Here is a 21,404-nt window from a genome sequence, read left to right on the forward strand (position 1 = left end):
TGTGGCTGGAAGGGCATCCGCTGTGTAAAAATGTGCAGGATAAGTTGCCGGTTCATTCCGCTGTGGTGACCCCAGATTAATAAAGGGACTAAGCCGACGAGAAAATGAATGAATGAATGTGACCCAGTCATGTTAATGTCTTATGTCCCACTGGGGAAAATGTGCCATATTTATCTCTAAAGGGTGGTTCATTCCACTGTGGCGACCCCAGATTAATAAAGGAACTAAGCTGAAAAGAAAATAAATGAATGAATGAATGAATTTATCTCTAAAGATGCACATTTAGAAAGAGATTTAATTAGTTCCAGGAGCCCAATCGGATATTCTTTTTCATATCAAAGTGACTCGTGGTTTTGAGATCACAATGTCTTATTTTTATAAACAGTGTTAATGTTGATGCTCCTAAAGATACTTTTACATCCAATTGCTAGGAATGCACATCCAGACTGTACAATTTGAAAGCATTCTCATATCAAGATGCATTTAACAAAGATTAATGAACAAAATAATCCTAAAAAATAAGTGACTGCAGACTCGGTGAAGATAAAATCTGAGCTGCATGTAATGCTTTTTAATGCGCTCACCTGGCTATATCCCCACCACTAACTCTATACCCCTCACAGTGACATCACTAGCTCCATTGAGTACATTGTGTCTGACATTGCATCTCTGAGTGATGCAATCTCAGCTTACATCATAAAGACTGCATCCAGATACTACTGGAATTCACATTTGAAACAACAAAAGCGTCTGAAGAGTCAGAATAATTCTTTAATTTAAAGTGAAAAATAATCTGAGCCCAAATGGCAGATCTTTGATCTGGTTTTGAGCAGAATCACTTCATCCTGATGTAACTTGACTTGGTCTCATTTTACATGATCTAACCAACAATACGTGTACAGCATTTAATAATAATCATTCAACATTTACTAATGCATTATTAAGATCCAGAGTTGTGCTTGTTGACATTAGTTAATGTGAGTGAACAAGAGTGATTTAATGTGAAAGTGTCTTTAGAAGCATCACAATTAACACAGTTTATAAAAATAAGACAGTATATTGCAAAACCATCTGATTACTTTGGCATTAAGAAAAATATCTGATTGGGCTCCTGGAACTTACTAAATCTCTTGCTAAATGTGCATCTTTAGAGATAAATGTGGCACTTTTTCCCCAAAAGGACATAAGACAGTTTACATGAAATTGCTGAAAATGCACATCCAGACTGCAAAATTTGCACAAATTCTTATATCAAGATGCATTTACCAAAGACAAAGTCTTGATTTTTTAAAAAATATTCCTGAAAATAAGTGAATTTACACTTAAAACAACAGAAGCGTCTGAAGAGTCAGAATAATGCATTAATTTAAAGAGGAAAATAATCTGAACCCGAATGGCAGATCTTTGATCTGGTTTTGAGCAGCATCACTTCATCCTGATGTAACTTGACTGGGTCACATTTTACATGATCTAATCAACAATACTTGTACAGCATTTATTAATAATCATTCAACATTTTCTAATGCATTTAGAGTTGATCCAGAGTTGTGCTTGTTGACATTAGTTAATGTGAGTGAACAAGAGTGATTTAATGTGAAAGTGTCTTTTGAAAGCATCAACATTAACACTGTTTATAAAAATAAGACAGTATATTGCAAAACCATGAGTCTGATTACTTTGGCATTAAGAAAAATATCTGATTGGGCTCCTGGAACTTACTAAATCTCTTGCTAAATGTGCATCTTTAGAGATAAATGTGGCACTTTTTCTTCAACGGGATTTAAGACAGTTTACATGAAATTGCTGAAAATGCACATCCAGACTGCAAAATTTGCACACATTCTTATATCAAGATGCATTTATCAAAGACACAAAGTCTTTATTTCTGAAAAAAATAAAAATAAAAATAAGTGACTTTACACTTAAAACAACAGAAGCGCATTCATTCAAAGTGGAAAAATAATCTGAACCCGAATGGCAGATCTTTGATGTGGTTTTGAGCAGCATCACTTCATCCTGATGTAACTTGACTGAGTCACATTTTACATGATCTAACCAACAACACTTGTACAGCATTTATTAAGTATCATTCAACATTTACTAATGCATTATTAAGATCCAGAGTTGTGCTTGTTGACATTAGTTAATGTGAGTGAACAAGAGTGATTAGATGTAAAATTGCCTTTAGGAGCATCACAGTTAACACAGTTTATAAAAACAAGACATTGCTGCGATCTCAAAATCTTATCACTTTGGTATGAAAAAAAAATATCTGATTGGTCTCCTGGAACCAACTAAACCTCTAAATGTGCATCTTTAGAAATAAATATGACACATTTTACCCAACCGGACATGAGAGAGTTTACATTACATTGCTGAAAATGCACATCCAGACTGCAAAATTTGGAAACATTCTCATATTAAGATGCCTTTTCTGAATATTTATCAAAAAAATCCTCCTTAAAATGAGCGAGTTTGCACTAAAAACAACAGAAGCGTCTGAAGAGTCAGAATAATGCATTCATTTAAAGTTGAAAAATAATCTGAGCCCAAATGGCAGATCTTTGATCTGGTTTTGAGCAGAATCACTTCATCCTGATGTAACATGACTGGGTCACATTTTACATGATCTAATCAACAATACGTGTACAGCATTTATCAATTATAACTCAGCATTTACTAATGTTTTTTTAACATCCAGAGTTGTGCTTGTTGACATTAGTTAGTGCAATGTGAGTGAACACAAGTAATTTAATGTGAAAGTGTCGTTAGAAGCATCAACATTAACACAGTTTATAAAAATAAGACAGTATATTGCAAAACCACAAGTCTGATTACTTTGGCATTAAGAAAAATATCTGATTGGGCTCCTGGAACTTACTAAATCTCTTTCTAAATGTGCATCTTTAGAGATAAATGTGGCACTTTTTCTTCAACGGGATTTAAGACAGTTTACATGAAAATCACTTCATCCTGATGTAACTTGACTTGGTCTCATTTTACATGATCTAACCAACAATACTTGTACAGCATTTATTAAGTATCATTCAACATTTACTAATGCATTATTAAGATCCAGAGTTGTGCTTGTTGACATTAGTTAATGTGAGGGAACAAGAGTGATTAGATGTAAAATTGCCTTTAGGAGCATCACAGTTAACACAGTTTATAAAAACAAGACATTGCTGCGATCTCAAAATCTTATCACTTTGGTATGAAAAAAAATATCTGATTGGTCTCCTGGAACCAACTAAACCTCTAAATGTGCATCTTTAGAAATAAATATGACACATTTTACCCAACCGGACATGAGAGAGTTTACATTAAATTGCTGAAAATGCACATCCAGACTGCAAAATTTGGAAACATTCTCATATTAAGATGACTTTTTCAAAAAAATCCTCCTTAAAATGAGCGAGTTTACACTTAAAACAACAGAAGCGTCTGAAGAGTCAGAATAATGCATTCATTTAAAGTTGAAAAATAATCTGAGCCCAAATGGCAGATCTTTGATCAGGTTTTGAGCAGAATCACTTCATCCTGATGTAACATGACTGGGTCACATTTTACATGATCTAATCAACAATACGTGTACAGCATTTATCAATTATAACTCAGCATTTACTAATGTTTTTTTAACATCCAGAGTTGTGCTTGTTGACATTAGTTAGTGCAATGTGAGTGAACACAAGTAATTTAATGTGAAAGTGTCTTTAGAAGCATCACAATTAACACAGTTTATAAAAATAAGACAGTATATTGCAAAACCATCTGATTACTTTGGCATTAAGAAAAATATCTGATTGGGCTCCTGGAACTTACTAAATCTCTTGCTAAATGTGCATCTTTAGAGATAAATGTGGCACTTTTTCTTCAACGGGATTTAAGACAGTTTACATGAAAATCACTTCATCCTGATGTAACTTGACTTGGTCTCATTTTACATGATCTAACCAACAATACTTGTACAGCATTTATTAAGTATCATTCAACATTTACTAATGCATTATTAAGATCCAGAGTTGTGCTTGTTGACATTAGTTAATGTGAGGGAACAAGAGTGATTAGATGTAAAATTGCCTTTAGGAGCATCACAGTTAACACAGTTTATAAAAACAAGACATTGCTGCGATCTCAAAATCTTATCACTTTGGTATGAAAAAAAAATATCTGATTGGTCTCCTGGAACCAACTAAACCTCTAAATGTGCATCTTTAGAAATAAATATGACACATTTTACCCAACCGGACTTAAGACAGTTTACATTAAATTGCTGAAAATGCACATCCAGACTGCAAAATTTGGAAACATTCTCATATTAAGATGGCTTTTTCAAAAAAATCCTCCTTAAAATGAGCGAGTTTACACTTAAAACAACAGAAGCGTCTGAAGAGTCAGAATAATGCATTCATTTAAAGTTGAAAAATAATCTGAGCCCAAATGGCAGATCTTTGATCAGGTTTTGAGCAGCATCACTTCATCCTGATGTAACATGACTGGGTCACATTTTACATGATCTAATCAACAATACGTGTACAGCATTTATCAATTATGACTCATTATCACATTTACAAATGCTTTATTTAGATCCAGAGTTGTGCTTGTTGGCATTAGCTAATGCAACGTGAGTGAACAACAGAAACTAACAATAATAATAATAATAATAATAATAATAATTTGTTACATTTATATAGCGCTTTTCTGGGCACTCAAAGCGCTTGCAATGGAGGAGTTTATTTTTAATTAGTTTTGGTTTGGGACTTGTGGAGCTGTGCATGGATGGATTTGCTCTTCAGTGTTTGGACTGTCAGCAGTGAAAATTAAACCTGACACAGTTGCAGTTCACTAGAAGTTCTGTGTTAAGCTGCTTTAACATGATCATTGTAAAAGCGCTATAAAAATAAACATGCATTGAACTGAATTAACTACTGTTGATGAAGATTATTAGATACTTCAATAAACGTTCGTTATTTGTTCATGTTAATAATTTAACTAGCATTAACCAAAGGAACCTATAATAACCCAACATTATATAAGATTATATAATTTGTCACTTCACCTGTCAATAAATGTATCCTGATTACAGTAAAATATTTTGACAGCCTTGCATGTTATTAGATGAAGTGAGTGTCATTAATTCAGAATAAAATTTCAGAAAGTAATCAGTCTTCATCTTTGAGTACAGAATTGTCACGTCTCCCTCATTCCCACACAATGCCAGAAGATTCTCCTCAATTCAGTGCACATTTGGAGACAAAATCATGAAGACATTTTAAGGCTCCACTCAAACTGACAGGCACACGCACATTTGAAGCGTTTATAAATAGTCTTTCTGTTCATAAGGAAGGACATTTCAAGTCCAGTCACATGACTGAAATACACCAGAAAGAGAAACGAAATCTCTTTTCTTTGTCCTGTCGCCCTCCCCGTGCGCGCGCGCCGATCATTCCCATCAGTTTTATTCCAGTGCGCGCTCTCGCACCGACCAGACCTGTGTGAAGGAAGGTGTGTTGGTCATTCGCGTGAATTGTAAATGTCATTGAGTGTGTGCGAGTAAGTGTGTGTGAGAGAGTCGCGGGAGGAGTCAGAGAAGAAGAAGAAGAAGCTGCACGCAGAATAAGTGACTTCAGACTTCAGAGAGGCTGATGAGCAGCGGGACTCGCGCAGGTGACTCGCGCGCTTCTCCCGCCGCTGAACATGCAGACCCGGCTCTCTCTCGCGCGGACACTCGGAGCCGCGCTGCTCTGGGCGGCGGTGCTGTGCGAGGAGCGGACAGTCCGGTATAAGATATCCGAAGAGGTTCGACCGCCTACAGTTATCGGAACACTCGCCAGCAATGTAACCTGGACTCCGGATAAAACGCGCAGGACTTTCCCTGGCATCAGGTTTAAGCTGATGAGTCCGTCAACCGGCTCCTTCATCCGATTTCGGGAAAGCGACGGGAGGCTGACGGCGGAGGAGCGCGTCGACCGCGAGCGCATCTGCAAGCGCAACCCGCGGTGCGTGATTACTTTTGACGTCGCCTTCGTGTCCGCCGAGCAGTTTGAGCTCTTCCATGTTGAAGTGGAAGTGCTGGATGTGAATGACAACTCTCCGGAGTTCCCGCGCGCAGAGTGCACCGTCGAGATCTCCGAGAGCGCGGCGCTGGGCACGCGCATCGCGCTGGACGCCGCTGAAGATTCAGACGTGGGTTCAAACTCCATCCAAAGCTACGAGCTAAGCGAGAACTCGCACTTCAGCATCGATGTCATCACGCGCGTGGATGGGGTTAAATATGCGGAGCTGGTGCTCGTCAAAGAGCTGGACAGAGAAGCGCGCGCTTTTTTCGCGCTCAAGCTGGTGGCGGCAGACGGAGGTCATCCGCCGAGGAGCGGCTCCACTAACGTGACCGTGAAAGTGAAGGACGCGAACGACAACAGCCCGCTGTTTGACCACAGCCACTACTCGGTGGACGTGCCGGAGGACACCCCTGTGGAGGCTCTACTGCTGGATCTGAACGCCATCGACCCAGATGAAGGACTTAATGGACAGGTCGTGTATGAATTTGGCAAACAAGTTACAACAGAAATCAGACAGCTGTTCAAACTGGATTACAAGACTGGATATTTGACATTACAAAGCCCTGTGGATTACGAAGACGAGACGACATATGAAATTGATGTGCAGGCTACTGATCTGGGGCACAACCCGGTGCCTTCAGTGTGCAAAATTATCATCAACATCAGAGATGTCAACGACAACCCTCCTGAAATCATCATCACGTCCATAACATCGGTGACCGACGGAGTTGCGCATGTTAGTGAAGCCACAGGTCCAGATATCCTGGTGGCTTTAATCAGCATCAAAGACAAGGACACCGGGGCGAACGGACAGGTGAGCTGCACTCTGAATGGAGGACATGGGAACTTCAGGCTTAAGAGAGCCTACGAGGGCAGCTACACCATCGTCACGATGGCTCCTCTGGACAGAGAGAAGATTGCGGAGTATAATCTGACGGTGGTGGCTGAGGACTTCGGTGTGCCTCCGTTACGCACGGTTACTCAATACATTATACGTCTGACAGACGTCAACGATAATGCCCCGGCGTTCAGTGCTAAGATATATGAAGGTTTCATTGAGGAGAATCAATTACCGGGTACTTACATCACAACAATTTTGGCTAGCGATCAGGATTCGGGATTGAATGGGGAAATAACCTACGAACTTTTTGACTCGGACACAAACAGCGTTTCCAGGTTTGCTATTATGAACCAAGCTGGGAACGTTTACGCGCTGCAGAGTTTCAATTACGAAGTCACAAAGAGGCTGGATTTACGCGTCCAGGCCAGCGACAGAGGATGGCCACAACTACACAACAACGCCATACTCATCATCAATGTAGTCGATCAGAACGACAACACTCCATTTATAACTCATCCGCCGCTCATTAACGGATCTGCTGAAATACAGCTTCCCCGAGACGCACCTCCCGGTTACATCGTAACGCGAATAATAGCTAAAGATTCAGACGCCGGTTTAAACGCAGAGCTCACTTATAAGATCTACGACGGAGGCGATTTTGGTTTCGCAATCGATCCGAATACTGGGGAAATATACATCAACCGCAAAATCACGTACGATGAGTACGATTTGTGGAAGGTCTTAGTGACGGTTAACGATAACGGCCAACCATCGCAAACGTCAACAGCCACGATTCATTTCACCCTAACCGAATCGGCACCCTCAAACGGCAACTTTTATGACGAAAGAGAGGAGGACGAGCCTAAACAATGGACGCTTGTTTTAATATTGGCTCTGACGACTTCCTCGCTGCTGTTTTTGGCTATTTTATCATTCATACTATGCAAAAGTCGTAAAAACAGTCCGAAGGGAAGCGATGACCTCCCTGAGGCATTGGATATCCCGTACTCTGATGAGAAAAACAGTGTGTCGATGATCTCAAACCAGACCGCCAATGTTTTCGAGACACACACTTTCCACTCCACGACCATCGACAGTCCTGAGAAGCTACACAGCAGTGTGCAGGCGACCGCTGAAGTCTTTAACGAAACCCCGCAGACCTTCAAGAGCAAATACAGGAGTGTGGCGGGGGATATCGATGTAAGTGGAGACAGTGTTTCTTTCTCTCTCTCTCTCTCTCTCTGTGTGTGTGAGGAGCCGTTCACACAGCACACATTCACCATGCATTGAAAACAGCTCGACGGAGCACAGCTGAACAACGCAGGGCTCAGAATGCAATGCTAATGATGAAGACGTGACAGCCAATCACATCAATCTAATGCAAATGTGCAGGGCAATACAAACTAGTGCAGGACACCAAAGGAGATGCTCCTCATGTATGTGTACAAATAAAGTGACTTGTCGAATAAAAAAACACAGCAGCAGAAAAACAATGCAATATGCTTGCAAAAATAAAGAAAGAAATAAGGAAAGAAATAAAACAATATTCACATTGTAATAAAAAGTTTAAGACAAAATTATTAGCCCTGTTCTGAAATGTTAATCTCTTTTATAGTACAAATATTTCCCAAGTGCTGTTTAACAGATATTAGGATATTAATATTGTCCTATTATATTTTTCTCCAGGAGAAGGTCAATTTTAAACTTTTTAAGCTGTTTGGACAGACATGTGTGTAAGTATATTGTATATAGCGTCATATTGGGCTGATATAAACACACACAGTCCTTTTTTTTTTTCAATTTAACAACATATAAACGATGGACCAATTGGACCGGTTTTCAAATCGACCGCATCTTGACGTAGGAGTGCGATCCCCCCGCCCACCAATATTGATTGACAGGCGCACATCACAATATCCACAGTTTGTTGTTTCACGTCTGCCATTTCCAGCGTGTGAGTCAAAGCGATGTCACTAATGCCTAGTTCAGACTGCGTGATTTTAGCCCCGATTTTGGCTCGCCGACAGGTTTTGAGAAATCGCAGACAAATGCCTGAAATCACAGGCAAATCGCTGCTTGTGCACGTGAGTGACAATCACACAGTATGAACGATCAAAGACGCGATCTGAGAGAATCGCCGATGAGTCGCCGATGCCTGTGAGATATTTGGCGTGCTGAATATCTGGAGCTGTCGGCGATGCAAATCATGCCGTGTGAATTGAGTTTTGACTGAAAATAACATCAGCGATCGCCTACAGCCAATGAGAGAGCAGCTTTCACTTGTGTGTGCGTGTGTGTATACCTGCTGCAGGCCAGCGGGAGGCTGGGGGAGAAGTTAAAAGCGATCTTTTTCGGTTTATTTGGACCCACGAAATGGAGGGAAAACTAGTGGAGGTTTGACAGGACTCAGGAGCAGCCGTGTCTGTTTGACGTTTCATACAGAAAGAAATTAGTTTATTATCAACGTTGAGGAGAAATGGCTAATTCCCTTTAAACCCAGGTGACCAAACATGTACATGTTCTACCCCATTAAAGGCTTCTTTCTCATTATCTAGTTAATAACAAAAGATAGGCTATACGACGTGTTTTTGGCTGTGAGACGTAGTTTGGACGAAGTTGTCGGCGATTCTCCCTATAGTAAAGTCATGCAATGTGAATGTCTATGTCGCCGAACCATCTTGCAGTGTAAACAAAGCCAGCTCAGATAGTCAAGCAGTGTGAAAACATCTGTGACAGGACTAGTTGGAAAATCATGCAGTCTGAACTCGGCATAAAGGAACACCCTTGCTCTATTTCAGGTCGCACACCAGAAGCGCCGCTCGCATGCATTTTGGAATTCTAAACATAGGTTTCTATCAGGATACACACACTGGCGCCGCAAGTCGGCGGCTGTCGGCGGCGCCCGGCCACGGCTCAGGACGCAATTCATTTTTCAACCGCGCCACAGAGCGCCATCTTATTAGTTTTATGTTAAATATCATTCGAATGTGCGCGTCTGGTGTGTGATACTTTAAACTGTCATGTGCGCGCCGTGTCGCGGCGCCGAGCTTGTGCGGCCTGCTTAAGGCTCATTGGGCTCAACAAAAGATCAATAATTACCACATTTATTATTTATTTGGTGATTGATTTAATGATCTGTATATAGTTTTTCTACGTATATAAACATATATGTGTATGTATACTACTCCACCCCCCGTCCTCTTTTTTTATTATTTTCTTTTACTTTATTTAATTTAATTATTATGTACGACTCGGACACAGACCAAGCAGACAGTACACAATCATTTGTGTCTTTGTATAGTTTTACAGCAACTGTGTGCTAGTTTAAAGTGCCGAGTTTGTACACTGAGACTAATAACCACGTACACTGAATTAACTTTGAGTGCGGCACATGGATGACCCGCTTAGAGCCGCGACAATACTGGCTGGGCCCCGCGGACAGCCGCCGACTTGAAGCGCCGTTATGTGTACCTTGATAGAAACCTGTTTAGAATTCTAAAGTGCATGGTGATGCGCGTCGCCGAGCGGCGCTTCTGGCGTGCGACCTGCAGGCAAGTTTGTTATTTTATTTCCAATGGAGTGACACTCACGTCGTGAGGCAAAGGCGCTCACACTTTCAGCTGCACCGAGTTAAGATCACACAGGGAGCTTCTGTGACCTCGAGAAATGCAAACAGCTGAAGTTTAAGGTAGACGCAATGAAAAGTACACTAGTTTGCAAACCTACCTACAAACAAACTAAGTTGCAAGCAATAATTCCGATTAGAGCGATCATGTGGTGAATATTGATCTTGTGTTGAGCCCAATGAGCCTTGCATCTAAAAATAGAGCAAGGGGGTTCCTCTAGTAACATTGCTTTGACTCTCACGCTGAAAATGGCGGGCGTGAAACGACAAACTGAGGATTAGGCGACGAGTGCCTGTCAGTCAATATTGGTGGGCGGGGGGAACGCTCTCCTACATCAAGTTGCAGTCGATCTAACTGCTCCAATTGGTCCAACGTTTTAAAAAAGGACTGTGTGTGTTTATTTCAGCCCAATATGATGGTCTAGACCAGTGGTTCTCAAACTTTTTTCGCCAAGTACCACCTCAGAGAAAAATAGTCTCTCCAAGTACCACCAAAACGACCCGTATTAAAATACAGTAGCGTATTAGGCCTAATGAAGCAGCTAAACCTCTGGACAGTTCAAAAATGAGGCAGATTAATTTCTATTACTATGAATATTTATTATTGTCAGCAACTTTAAACATAATAAATAGCTTGAACATTAACACTGCCCTGTGCTTACAGGTAAAAAAATAATGTTTAAATTAAAATGTGCTTCTAAAAGTTAATTAGAAATGGTCTTAAAAAGAAAAAAGAAAATTGCTGTACTTAAATGTAAAGTATTAACATATAGAAGCCTTGGACCTCATAAATATAGGCTATTTGTGATCTTATTCATATATAAAATGTTTTTGAAAAGTTTTGTAATAGATGTTGCACATATTTAAAACATATTTGTATGTATTTTAAATCTAAACATTAACTTTAAATGTATGATTTGGATTTACATATTTAATTTAGAAATTAGATCTGCTTACTGCAAGTTATAGGCTTTTGTGTGTCAAGTGATTAAACTATACCTGTCAACATTGGGACATAAAAATACAAGATAAGCCCCCAACAACTGTTACAAATAAATGCAGGAGATGAGCTTCAAATGATGGAATACATAACAAACATTAGAAAATTGAAAATAAAATAAAAGTTTTAGCCTATTAAAATCAATTTACTGATCACATTGGTGCTGTATGTGTCAAAGGGTTAAAAGTGTGTTCATTTTATTTACTTAAATTATTCAGCAATTCCTCCGCGTACCACTAGAAGGAAGCCTGCATACCACTAGTGGTACACGTACCACAGTTTGAGAACCACTGGTCTAGACACTATACTTACACACATGTCTATCCAAACAGCTTGAAAAGTAGATTTGTCACCATAGGTGACCTTTAATTTTGTCCTTAAAAGCAAAACACTCATGGTGTGAAGCACTGAAGGAAAAAAAAAAAAAATATATATATATATATGATTCAGTCATTGGTTTTTAATTTGACATGTTGTTTTAGGAATTACACAACTTTCAGAGTGTGGTGCTGAGAAAGAACATGCAGTGAAACGTGACTAAATGAACAAAAACTGTAAAACAGACCAAGAAAAGAAGAAGCACAAAGCAGTGGGTTAATCACAGGGGTCATTAGATGCCTTTTAAAATCTGATAACTTAAAGCAGTGGTCCCCTTTTCTAACTGCGGACCGGTCAACGCTTGACAATTTTACTGCAGACCGGGGGGGATTGGGGGTTGGGGGGAGGGGTGATGAGCGCGTGCACGTCTAGAACGTGCTGACGTGAGACGTCTGCTTTAGCCAATCAGAACAGTCAGACATACGCATTCACGTCCGTGCGGTTTATGAGAATAAAAGCATTTGAATATTTTCCCAGACACATTTAGCTGCTAGAAATTAGCCAGATAACGCTTTTATGTTAATAATAATAATAATAATAATAATTATCAATAAGATGCTTATGATAAGCCGTTGTTTGTTTACCTTAAAGCTTTGCAGGTGCCCGTGAAACAGCCTGTGAGCGCCAAAACACACATATCATGTACATCTCGACTTGGCAACAGGGTTTTCAGCTCTGTGTTAGCAATCTCTAGGTATTCTGCCATTACTTTAATCCAGAACACCGGCAGAGTTGTTGTCTCGAACACTGTTTTAAGGCCGCCGTCATTTACGATCTCCAGCAGTTGGTCTTCTTCTTGCATGGACATGCTGGATTTAGCTGGTTTGTTGACAAATGGGTCACGTATCCATTCCCTAGTCGTTTGTGGGTCCTTTGAGGTTGGGAAGTAGCGCTCAAACTCCTTTAACAGCGAAGACTGATGATCGTCCACCAGCTTGGTGAGTGAGGGCGCAGGCTCAGTCTCACACAAAATCCCAGCTAATGTTTGAAACATGTCCAATATGCCTCAGTTGGGCTTTAAATGCAGCTACTTCATCTGCCAACTTAAAGATAATTAATTCTTGTGCGGCCCGGTACTGATTGATCCACGGACCGGTACCGGTCCGCGGCCCGGGGACCACCGACAAAGTATGCAATGGCCAAAAGGGGGCTTTAACTTTTGCACGCTATAAACAGGTCTATAGTCATTTTTATTAAATATCACTTTTTAAAGAGAACCAATGATTACCTCTTTTACAAGATTTAAAATAAGTCTCTGATGTCTCTAGAGTGCGTGTAGTTAAGTTTCAGCTCAAAAATAACACACATAATACTTTCTAACTCTCTGAAACTGACCCTTTTAGGTTTTGATCCCAGCTGTGGCATTTTGGTGACTGTCTCTTTAAGTTAAAATGAGGTTGAGCTCTTTTTAAAAGAGGGCGGAGCTACAAATGTCTATGCATCAGCATAGTGGCAGATTCAAAATAGTGTTATCAGTGCTGGTCAGGTGTGCATGTGTGCTTCATGCTTCTGTCAGTCTATGTCGCTCCTGTCGCTGTTCATCTAAATCTCCACATCTATAATCCTCTTAGTCTATGCTGACATTATCTTCAGCAGCTCAAACACTCTAACGGCTAATGGACAGACGGCTGCTTCTCACTCAGGGCTGCTGTTTATGCTAATGAGGGAGAGATGGTCACTAGTGGGCGGGGCTCTTCCCCTTTGATGACACGTACAAAGGGGGATTGTCAATCAAAGTGTTTCTGAACACTGTTTTGATCAAGTCTGATTATAACAAATACAATTCATGCATTTTCACCATTAGGAGCTGGAGGTATTCACACACTGCTGACGCACAACTGTGTTTAAACCTCTTATAAAAGTGATGTTTGCATAACAGGTCCCCTTTAAAGCTTTAAATCAAATAGATTCATGCCATGGGAGGTTAAAATAAAATGCAAAGCACGCATATACACAATAGCAGCTAAAATATTGCACACAGAACATCAATGTGTGTTAAATATGGATGGGTTCTTGTGTTTGTTTGTTTTTTATATAGGGATATTCTACTTTACCTGGATATGGTAAAGACTCTGCTCGGCCAATCACAGTGTGGAAAGGAAACTCCATGATGACCATCGCTGTCAGAGATCCACAGATCAGCGGTAAAGACAGTGGAAAAGGAGACAGCGATGTTAATGACAGCGATTCTGACATCAGCGAAGGACTCAAGAAAGACTACACTACATATAAAGGTGACTGACTAGGACTATTTATTATACATATTGATTATCAATATTCCTACTGAACATATAAGTGGAAGTAATAACTGACAACAAGTCGTTGAATTATTAGATAATAATGCACACCTGTCAGGTGTTTGTCCTCTTTAAGCTGTGAGCACTAGTGTGAAGCACTAGTTTCTTCCACATCGCGTCCAAAGCCTTCAGCTGTGTTCTGATGTGATTTCTGACTGTTGTAGCTGTGAAATAACTCTTATCATTCAGTGGAGTGATCTGGAGCTGTAATGCGCTCTAAACCTGCCGGAACTACTTTAGCTGTGCTTTTATCTGAAAAAACTGCTCATCATATATTGTTCATTAGCCAATTAGAATCAAGCATTACAGTTACATATATGCAACTCAATGCATTAAGGCATGTAGACATGGTCAAGATGTTCTTTTGCAGTTCAAACCGAGCATCAGAATAAGGAAGAAAGGGGGTTTACATGACTTTAAACGTGGCATGGTTGTTGGTGCCAGACGGGCTGGTCTGAGTATTTCAGAAACTGCTGATCTACTGGGATTTTCACGCACAACCATCTCTAGGGTTTACAGAGAATGGTCTGAAAAAGAGGAAATATCCAGTGAGCGGCAGTTCTGTGGGCGTAAATGTCTTGTTGATGCCAGAGGTCAGAGGAGAATGGCCAGACTGGTTCCAGCTGATAGAAAGGGAACAGTGACACAAATAAGCACTCGCTACAACCGAGGTCTGCAGAAGAGCATCTCTGAACACACAACACGTCCAACCTTGAGGCGGATGGGCTACAGCAGCAGAAGACCACACCGGGTGCTGCTCCTGTCAGCTAAGAACAGGAAACTGAGGCTACAATTCACACAGACTCACCAAAACTGGACAATAGAAGATTGGAGAAACGTTGCCTGCTCTGATGAGTCTCCATTTTTTTGGATGGTCGGGTCAGAATTTGGCGTCAACAACATGAAAGCATGGATCCAACCTGCCTTGTATCAAGAGTTCAGGCTGGTGGTGGTGGTGTAATGGTGTGGGGGAGAATTCTTGACACACTTTGGGTCCATTAGTACCAATTGATCATTGTGTCAAAGCCACAGCCTACCTGAGTATTGTTGCTGGCCATGTCCATCCCTTTATGACCACAGTGTTCCCATCTTCTGATGGCTACTTCCAGCAGGATAACGCACCATGTCATAAAGCATAAATCATCTCAGACTGGTTTCTTGAACATGACAATGAGTTCACTGTACTCAAATGGCCTTCACAGTCACCAGATCTCAATCCAATAAAGCACCTTTGGGATGTGGTGGAGATTGGCATCATGGATGTGCAGCCGAAAAACTGCAGCAACTGTGATGCTATCATGTCAATTTGGAGCAAAATCTCTGAGGAATTTTCCAGTAGCTTGTTGAATCTATGCCATGAAGGATTAAGGCAGCTGTGAAGGCAAAAGGGGTCCAACCCGGAACTAGTAAGGTGTACCTAATAAAGTGGCCGGTGAGTGTAAAGTGACAGTATATACTCAGTGAAAATATAATTTAATGCAACACAAAGTCTGCTTGCTGCTGAATGACATTAATGTACATTAATGAGGCAGAAGAGAGCATTATCTTATTACTCAGTCAGTTTCACAGTGATCTCAGTGATGGTTTAAGTGCTCTTAATGAATCTGCAGCAATGAAACAGATGAAGACAGTGTCACAGGTGCCACGACGTCATCCAAAGGTTCGGCAAGCCAATTATTTCTACAGGATCATGGTTGCATTGATGAAGTCTCATGCGGATTAGTCAGGCAAACTTTGAGTTGGTGTAGTTAAAGTACAGAGGTGCTCAAATTAATGAGCTGTTGATTGGATCAGTTCACTTCAAGGTCAATGTTGATTCATTCCTGCTGCAACCTTGTTAAACGCTAATCTTTGGGAAACAAAGAGCCGAAGCAATCAAACTCGTGCTATTAGTAGAGCTGAAGACTGCATATTGTGGTACACAAATACAAGCACACAATGAGTCAAATGAATGTCATTTCTGATGAAAATAAAGAAACGAGTAGGCATTTTAAGAACTGGATACATACAAAATGAGTAAACTGCATTCTCCTTCTGCTTAGCCCCTTATATATCAGGGGTTGCCACAGCTCAATGAACCGCCAACTATTCCAGCATACGTTTTACACAATGGATGCCCGTCCAGCTGCAACCCAGTACTGGGAAATTCCCATAAAATCTCATATTCACACATGCACTATAATCAATTTAATTCACCTAATTCACTTATAGAGACCCACGCCGACACTCGGAGAACATGCAAACTCCACACAGAAATGCCAACTGACCCAGCCAGGACTTGAACCAGAGACCTTCTTGCTGTGAGGCGACAGTGCTAACCACTGAGCCACCATGCTACCGAGATGCAAACTCACATATGTAAATTCGATATGTAAGTTAAGAAAATCTGAATTCTAAAATTTAAACTTTGAATTCCAAGAAAAAAAAAAGAATCAGAATTCAGAGATGAAAAAGAATCAAGAACTCCGAGATGTAAACATAAAAAAAGGATTCAGAATTTCGAGATGTAAAAAGAATCAGAATTCGGAGATGTAAACTTGTAAATGAAAAAAAAAAAAGAATCAGAGTTCTGAAATGTAAACTTTAAACTAAATAAATAAATAAATAAAATAAAAAAATCTGAATACCAATCTGTACACTTGTATCTCAAAGAAAAAAGAATCAGAATTCCGAGATGTAAACATGGGAACTACAAAAAAAAAGAAGAAAAAAAATTGGAATTCAAAGATATAAAAAAGAATCAGAAATTGAGATGTAAAAGTGGAACTCCAAGAAAAAAAGAATCAGTATTCCAAGATGTAAACTTGGAACTCCAAGAAAAAGAATCAGTATTTCGAGATGAAAACGTGGAACTCAAATAAAAAAAAAGAATTACAATTCTGAGATGCGAACTTGGAACTCCAAAAAAAAAAGAAAAAAAAAAAGAATCAATACTCCCAGCTGTAAACTTGGAATTCAAAGAAAAAAATCAGTATTCCCAGCTGTAAACTTGGAACTCTACGAAAAAAAGAATCAGAATTCTGAGATGTAAACTTGAAACTCAAAAAAAATAAATAAATAAATAAAAAAAAATTCAGAATATAAGCTTGGAACTCTAAGAAAAAAGAATCGGAATTCCGAGATGTAAACATGGGAACTTAAAGAAAAAAAAAAGAATCAGAATCCTGAGATGTAAACATGGAACTCAAAGAAAATAGAATCGGAATTCCGAAATGTAAATTTGTAACTCCAAGAAAAAAGAACGAGTATTTGGAGATGTAAACTTGAAACTAAAAAAAAAGAATCAGAATTCAAGATGTAAACTTAAAACTCCAAGAAAAATGAATCAAAATTTAGAGATATAGAAATAAGCAGAATACTAAGATGTAAACTTGGAATTCTTAAAAGGAAATGTCAGAATCCTGATGAAATCGGACCTGAATGGCATTTTTCTGTGCCCGACTGACCTTCCCAAATGTGCACTGACCCTCCTTCTGTTTTTGCTCAGGTCTGTGGGCCTGTACCAGCGAGTGCCGTGTCCTCGGTCACTCCGACAGGTGCTGGAGTCCATCTGTAAGCAGATCCAGCGGGACCACCAACACCAGACATCTGTCTACCTTTTCCAGGACCAGGCCTCCGTCCCAGGGAACACTTCAGCGAAGTGGCTACGACACACAGACATCCCGCAGCGCCGCATTACAGAGCCTCACAGAAGACAACTATGACTACATCCACATCTGCTCTCCACACGCACACAGAAGACACGACACGGACAACAGAGACTCCAGCAAATCCATCAGCACAGAGCACAGTCCTGACTGACACCACACAAAAAAACATGCAACTAGAGGCTCGTACACACCGGGACGCTTTTCGCTCATGATTTTTTTTTTTAAACGTTTTTCTTTATTCATCCCCAGTCGGTTTTCAGAGTGTTGAGCAGAGTGAACGTGCAAAATGACCCCTGACATTAGATGGCGCTTAATGAACTTGCAAGTCAGGAAAGAAAAGTGAAATGAAACTCACCATCAAATCATATTTGCTGATCTCCACCTCTGCTGGCATTATTGTAGCTGCTGTTGCGTTTATGACATATAAAAGCAGCTCCACATTCATATCGACTCGATGCTTTAACTTCTTCTTCATTGAATTAAAGTAAACCTGGGATCATATTGGCTGTTTTCTGCTTGAGCGCCTCTAAGTGGTGTTTACTGTAACTTCAGCAGCTCTGGGCACATGAGCAAAAGTGCCAATCAACAACAACAAAAAAAACATTGGCACCCTTTATTTATTCATGAGGCGTTAAACCTTGATGAAAAGTGTGAGCAAAAGCATCCTGGTGTGAACGGGCCTAAAGGCTGTGACCATAAATACATGCATTGTGAATCGAGAAGTTATCCTGCATCGATGCATTATCACTTGAATGGATTCTGAGCTGTTTTTACAAAGAGATTGCGCAAATCTTTAACATCAGATGTTGCTCTAGTTTATTTTTTAATAGCAGACGACACTCTAGGCTAGCTTTAAACAGCAGCAGATGGCTGTTCTAGGCTAGTTTTAACAGCAGTTGGTGCTCTAGGCTAATTTATAACAGTAGAAAACTAAACTAGAGTGTCATCTACTGTTAAAAGCTAAACTAGAGCACCAACTGCTGTAAAAAAAATTAGCCTAGAGCGGCATCTGCTGTTAAAAACTAAACTAGAGCACCATCTGCTAAGTCTAGAGCGCCATCTGCTGTTAAAAACAAATCTAGAGCACCATCTGCAAAGTCTAGAGCCCCATCTGCTGTTAAAAACAAATCTAGAGCACCATCTGCAAAGTCTAGAGCGCCATCTGCTGTTAAAAACAAATGGCGCTCGAGGACAATTTTAAACAACGGATTGGGTTCGTCTTTTTTTTAACAGATTGGCGCTCTAGACTAAAATTTAACAGAAGATGACACTCTAGGCTTTTTTGAACAGCAGACGGCAATCTATGCTGTTATCTAACAGATTGCAGCTCTAGGCTAGTTTTTAACAGCAGATTGCTGCTCTAGGCTAGTTTTTAACAACAGATTGCTGCTCTAGGCTAGTTTTTAACAGCAGATTGCTGCTCTAGGCTAGTTTTTAACAGCAGATTGCCGCTCTGGGCTAGTTTTTGACAACAGATTGATACTCTAGGCTAGATTTTAACAACAGATTGATGTTCTAAGCTAGTTTTTTAACAACAGATTGATGCTCTAAGCTAGTTTTTAATAGCAGATTGCCGCTCTGGGCTAGTTTTTAACAACAGATTGATACTCTAGGCTAGATTTTAACAGTAGATGGTGCTCTAGGCTAGTTTTTAACAGCAGATTGCTGCTCTAGGCTAGTTTTTAACAACATATTGATGCTCTAGGCTAGTTTTTAACAGCAGATGGTGCTCTAGGCTAATTTGTAACAACAGATCGATGCTCTAGGCTAGTTTTTAACAGCATATTGCTGCTCTAGGCTAGTGTTTAACAGCAGATTGCTGCTATAGGCTAGTTTTTAATAGCAGGCTGCTGCTCTAGGGTAGTTTATAACAGTAGATAGTGCTCTAGGCTTGTTTTTAAAAAGCAGATTGTGCTCTAGGCTAGTTTTTAACAGCAGATTGTGCTCTAGGCTTTTTTTAACAGCAGACAGCACTATATGCTAATTCTGAACAGCAGATTGTGCTTTAGGCTAGTCTTTAACAGCCCACTGTTCATCTACTGTTAAAATATAGCCTAGAGCACTGTATGCTGTTTAAAAAAGCCTAGAGCACCGTCTGCTGTTAAAAACTACACTAGAGACGCCGTCTTCTGGCAAAAACTAGCCCAGAGAGCCATATGCTAAATCTAGAGTGCCATGGGCTGTTTAAAACAAGGCTAGAGCACAATCTACTGTTAAAAACTAGAGTGCTACCTTCTGTTAAAAACAAGCCTAGAGCTTCTGTTAAAACAATCTAGTGCGCCATCTGCAGTTTAAAACTTAACTAGAGCGCCATCTGCTGTTAAAAATAAACTAAAGCACCATCTACTCTTGAAAATAAAACTACAGCACCATCTACTGTTAAATACTAGCCTAGAGCACCATCTGCTAAGTCTAGATATGCCATATGCTGTTTAAACAAGGCTAGAGCACCATTTGCTGTTAAAAACTAGAGTGCCATCTAGTGTTGAAAACAAGCTTAGAATGCTATCTGCTAGTAAAAGCTAAACTAGAGCACCATTTCAACTAGAGAAGCAGATGGCGCTCTAGTTGACTAGACTACTTTTTAACAGCAGATGGCACTCTAAGTTGCTGTTACATACTGGCCAGGAGCGCAATCTTCTATTAAAAACTAAACTAGAGCGCCATCTAAAACTAGCCTAGAGAGGTTTCAGTTGTTGAAAACTAAACCAGAACAGTTTCAACTAGAGCAACAGATGCTCTCTAGGCTAGTTTGTAACAGCAGATAATGCTGTAGACTAGATTTTAACAGCAGATGGTGCTATAAGGTACTGTTAAAAACGAGCCAGTGTAACGGAGGCCAGCTAGTAGGTGCTGTGCAGGTAAACCTCACTCCTCTGACCTCTAAAAGGAGGCGCTAGAGGCCATGGTCTTTAGCCTCCTTGGTAGAGCAACCGACTTCCATGCGGAAAGTCGCTGGTTTGATACCCGTCGGAGCAAGTTGGGTGGCATAGGACTGGCGGGGTTACACCAGGAGCACCATCTTCTGTTAAAAACTAAACTAGAGTACCATCTGCTTTTAAAAACTAAACTAGAGTGTCATCTACTGTTAAAAGCTAAACTAGAGCACCAACTGCGGTAAAAAAATTAGCCTAGAGCGGCATCTGCTGTTAAAAACTAAACTAGAGCACCATCTGCTAAGTCTAGAGCGCCATCTGCTGTTAAAAACAAATCTAGAGCGCCATCTGCTAAGTCTAGAGCGCCATCTGCTGTTAAAAACAAATCTAGAGCGCCATCTGCTAAGTCTAGAGCGTCGTCTGCTGTTAAAAACCTCAGAATCGATTCCAGAGAAACTCGTGCTGCATTCTAATATCTCTGAAATGATCTACTATTTGCAATGCATTGATTTATCATCGCAGCCCAGCTGCATCACTGTTTTCTACATGCAGAATATATTTTTAACAGTTCCTTCTCAGCATGTTTTAGAGGATTATCATGTGATTGTGTTTGTACGTCACTTTGGTCGCACTGTAATATATTAAATGTTGTTTTTTAAAAGCTACGGATGTTAGCAC

The 21,404-nt window shown here is 40.2% G+C and overlaps 1 protein-coding gene across 2 annotated transcripts in view; it reads left to right on the plus strand.

Moving 5' to 3' along the window:
* The first annotated feature begins 5,628 nt into the window (after window positions 1-5,628).
* si:ch211-199f5.1 overlaps window positions 5,629-21,404 on the plus strand; it is a 62,685-nt gene continuing 46,909 nt past the window's right edge. Inside the window, exons 1-3 of one of the 2 annotated variants that reach the window (XM_001341872.10) lie at window positions 5,629-8,100; window positions 13,942-14,137; window positions 17,688-21,389. In XM_001341872.10, the coding sequence (XP_001341908.5) occupies window positions 5,698-8,100; window positions 13,942-14,137; window positions 17,688-18,001 (2,913 nt within the window). In that variant the 5' untranslated portion in view covers window positions 5,629-5,697 and the 3' untranslated portion in view covers window positions 18,002-21,389. Of the gene's footprint in view, window positions 8,638-11,804; window positions 11,884-13,941; window positions 14,138-17,687; window positions 21,390-21,404 lie in introns of those variants that run through there. The other variant, XR_012385699.1, reaches the window with a different exon arrangement.

Source organism: Danio rerio, chromosome 9 (assembly GCF_049306965.1).
Source record: "Danio rerio strain Tuebingen ecotype United States chromosome 9, GRCz12tu, whole genome shotgun sequence".
Classification (NCBI taxonomy): domain Eukaryota; kingdom Metazoa; phylum Chordata; class Actinopteri; order Cypriniformes; family Danionidae; genus Danio; species Danio rerio.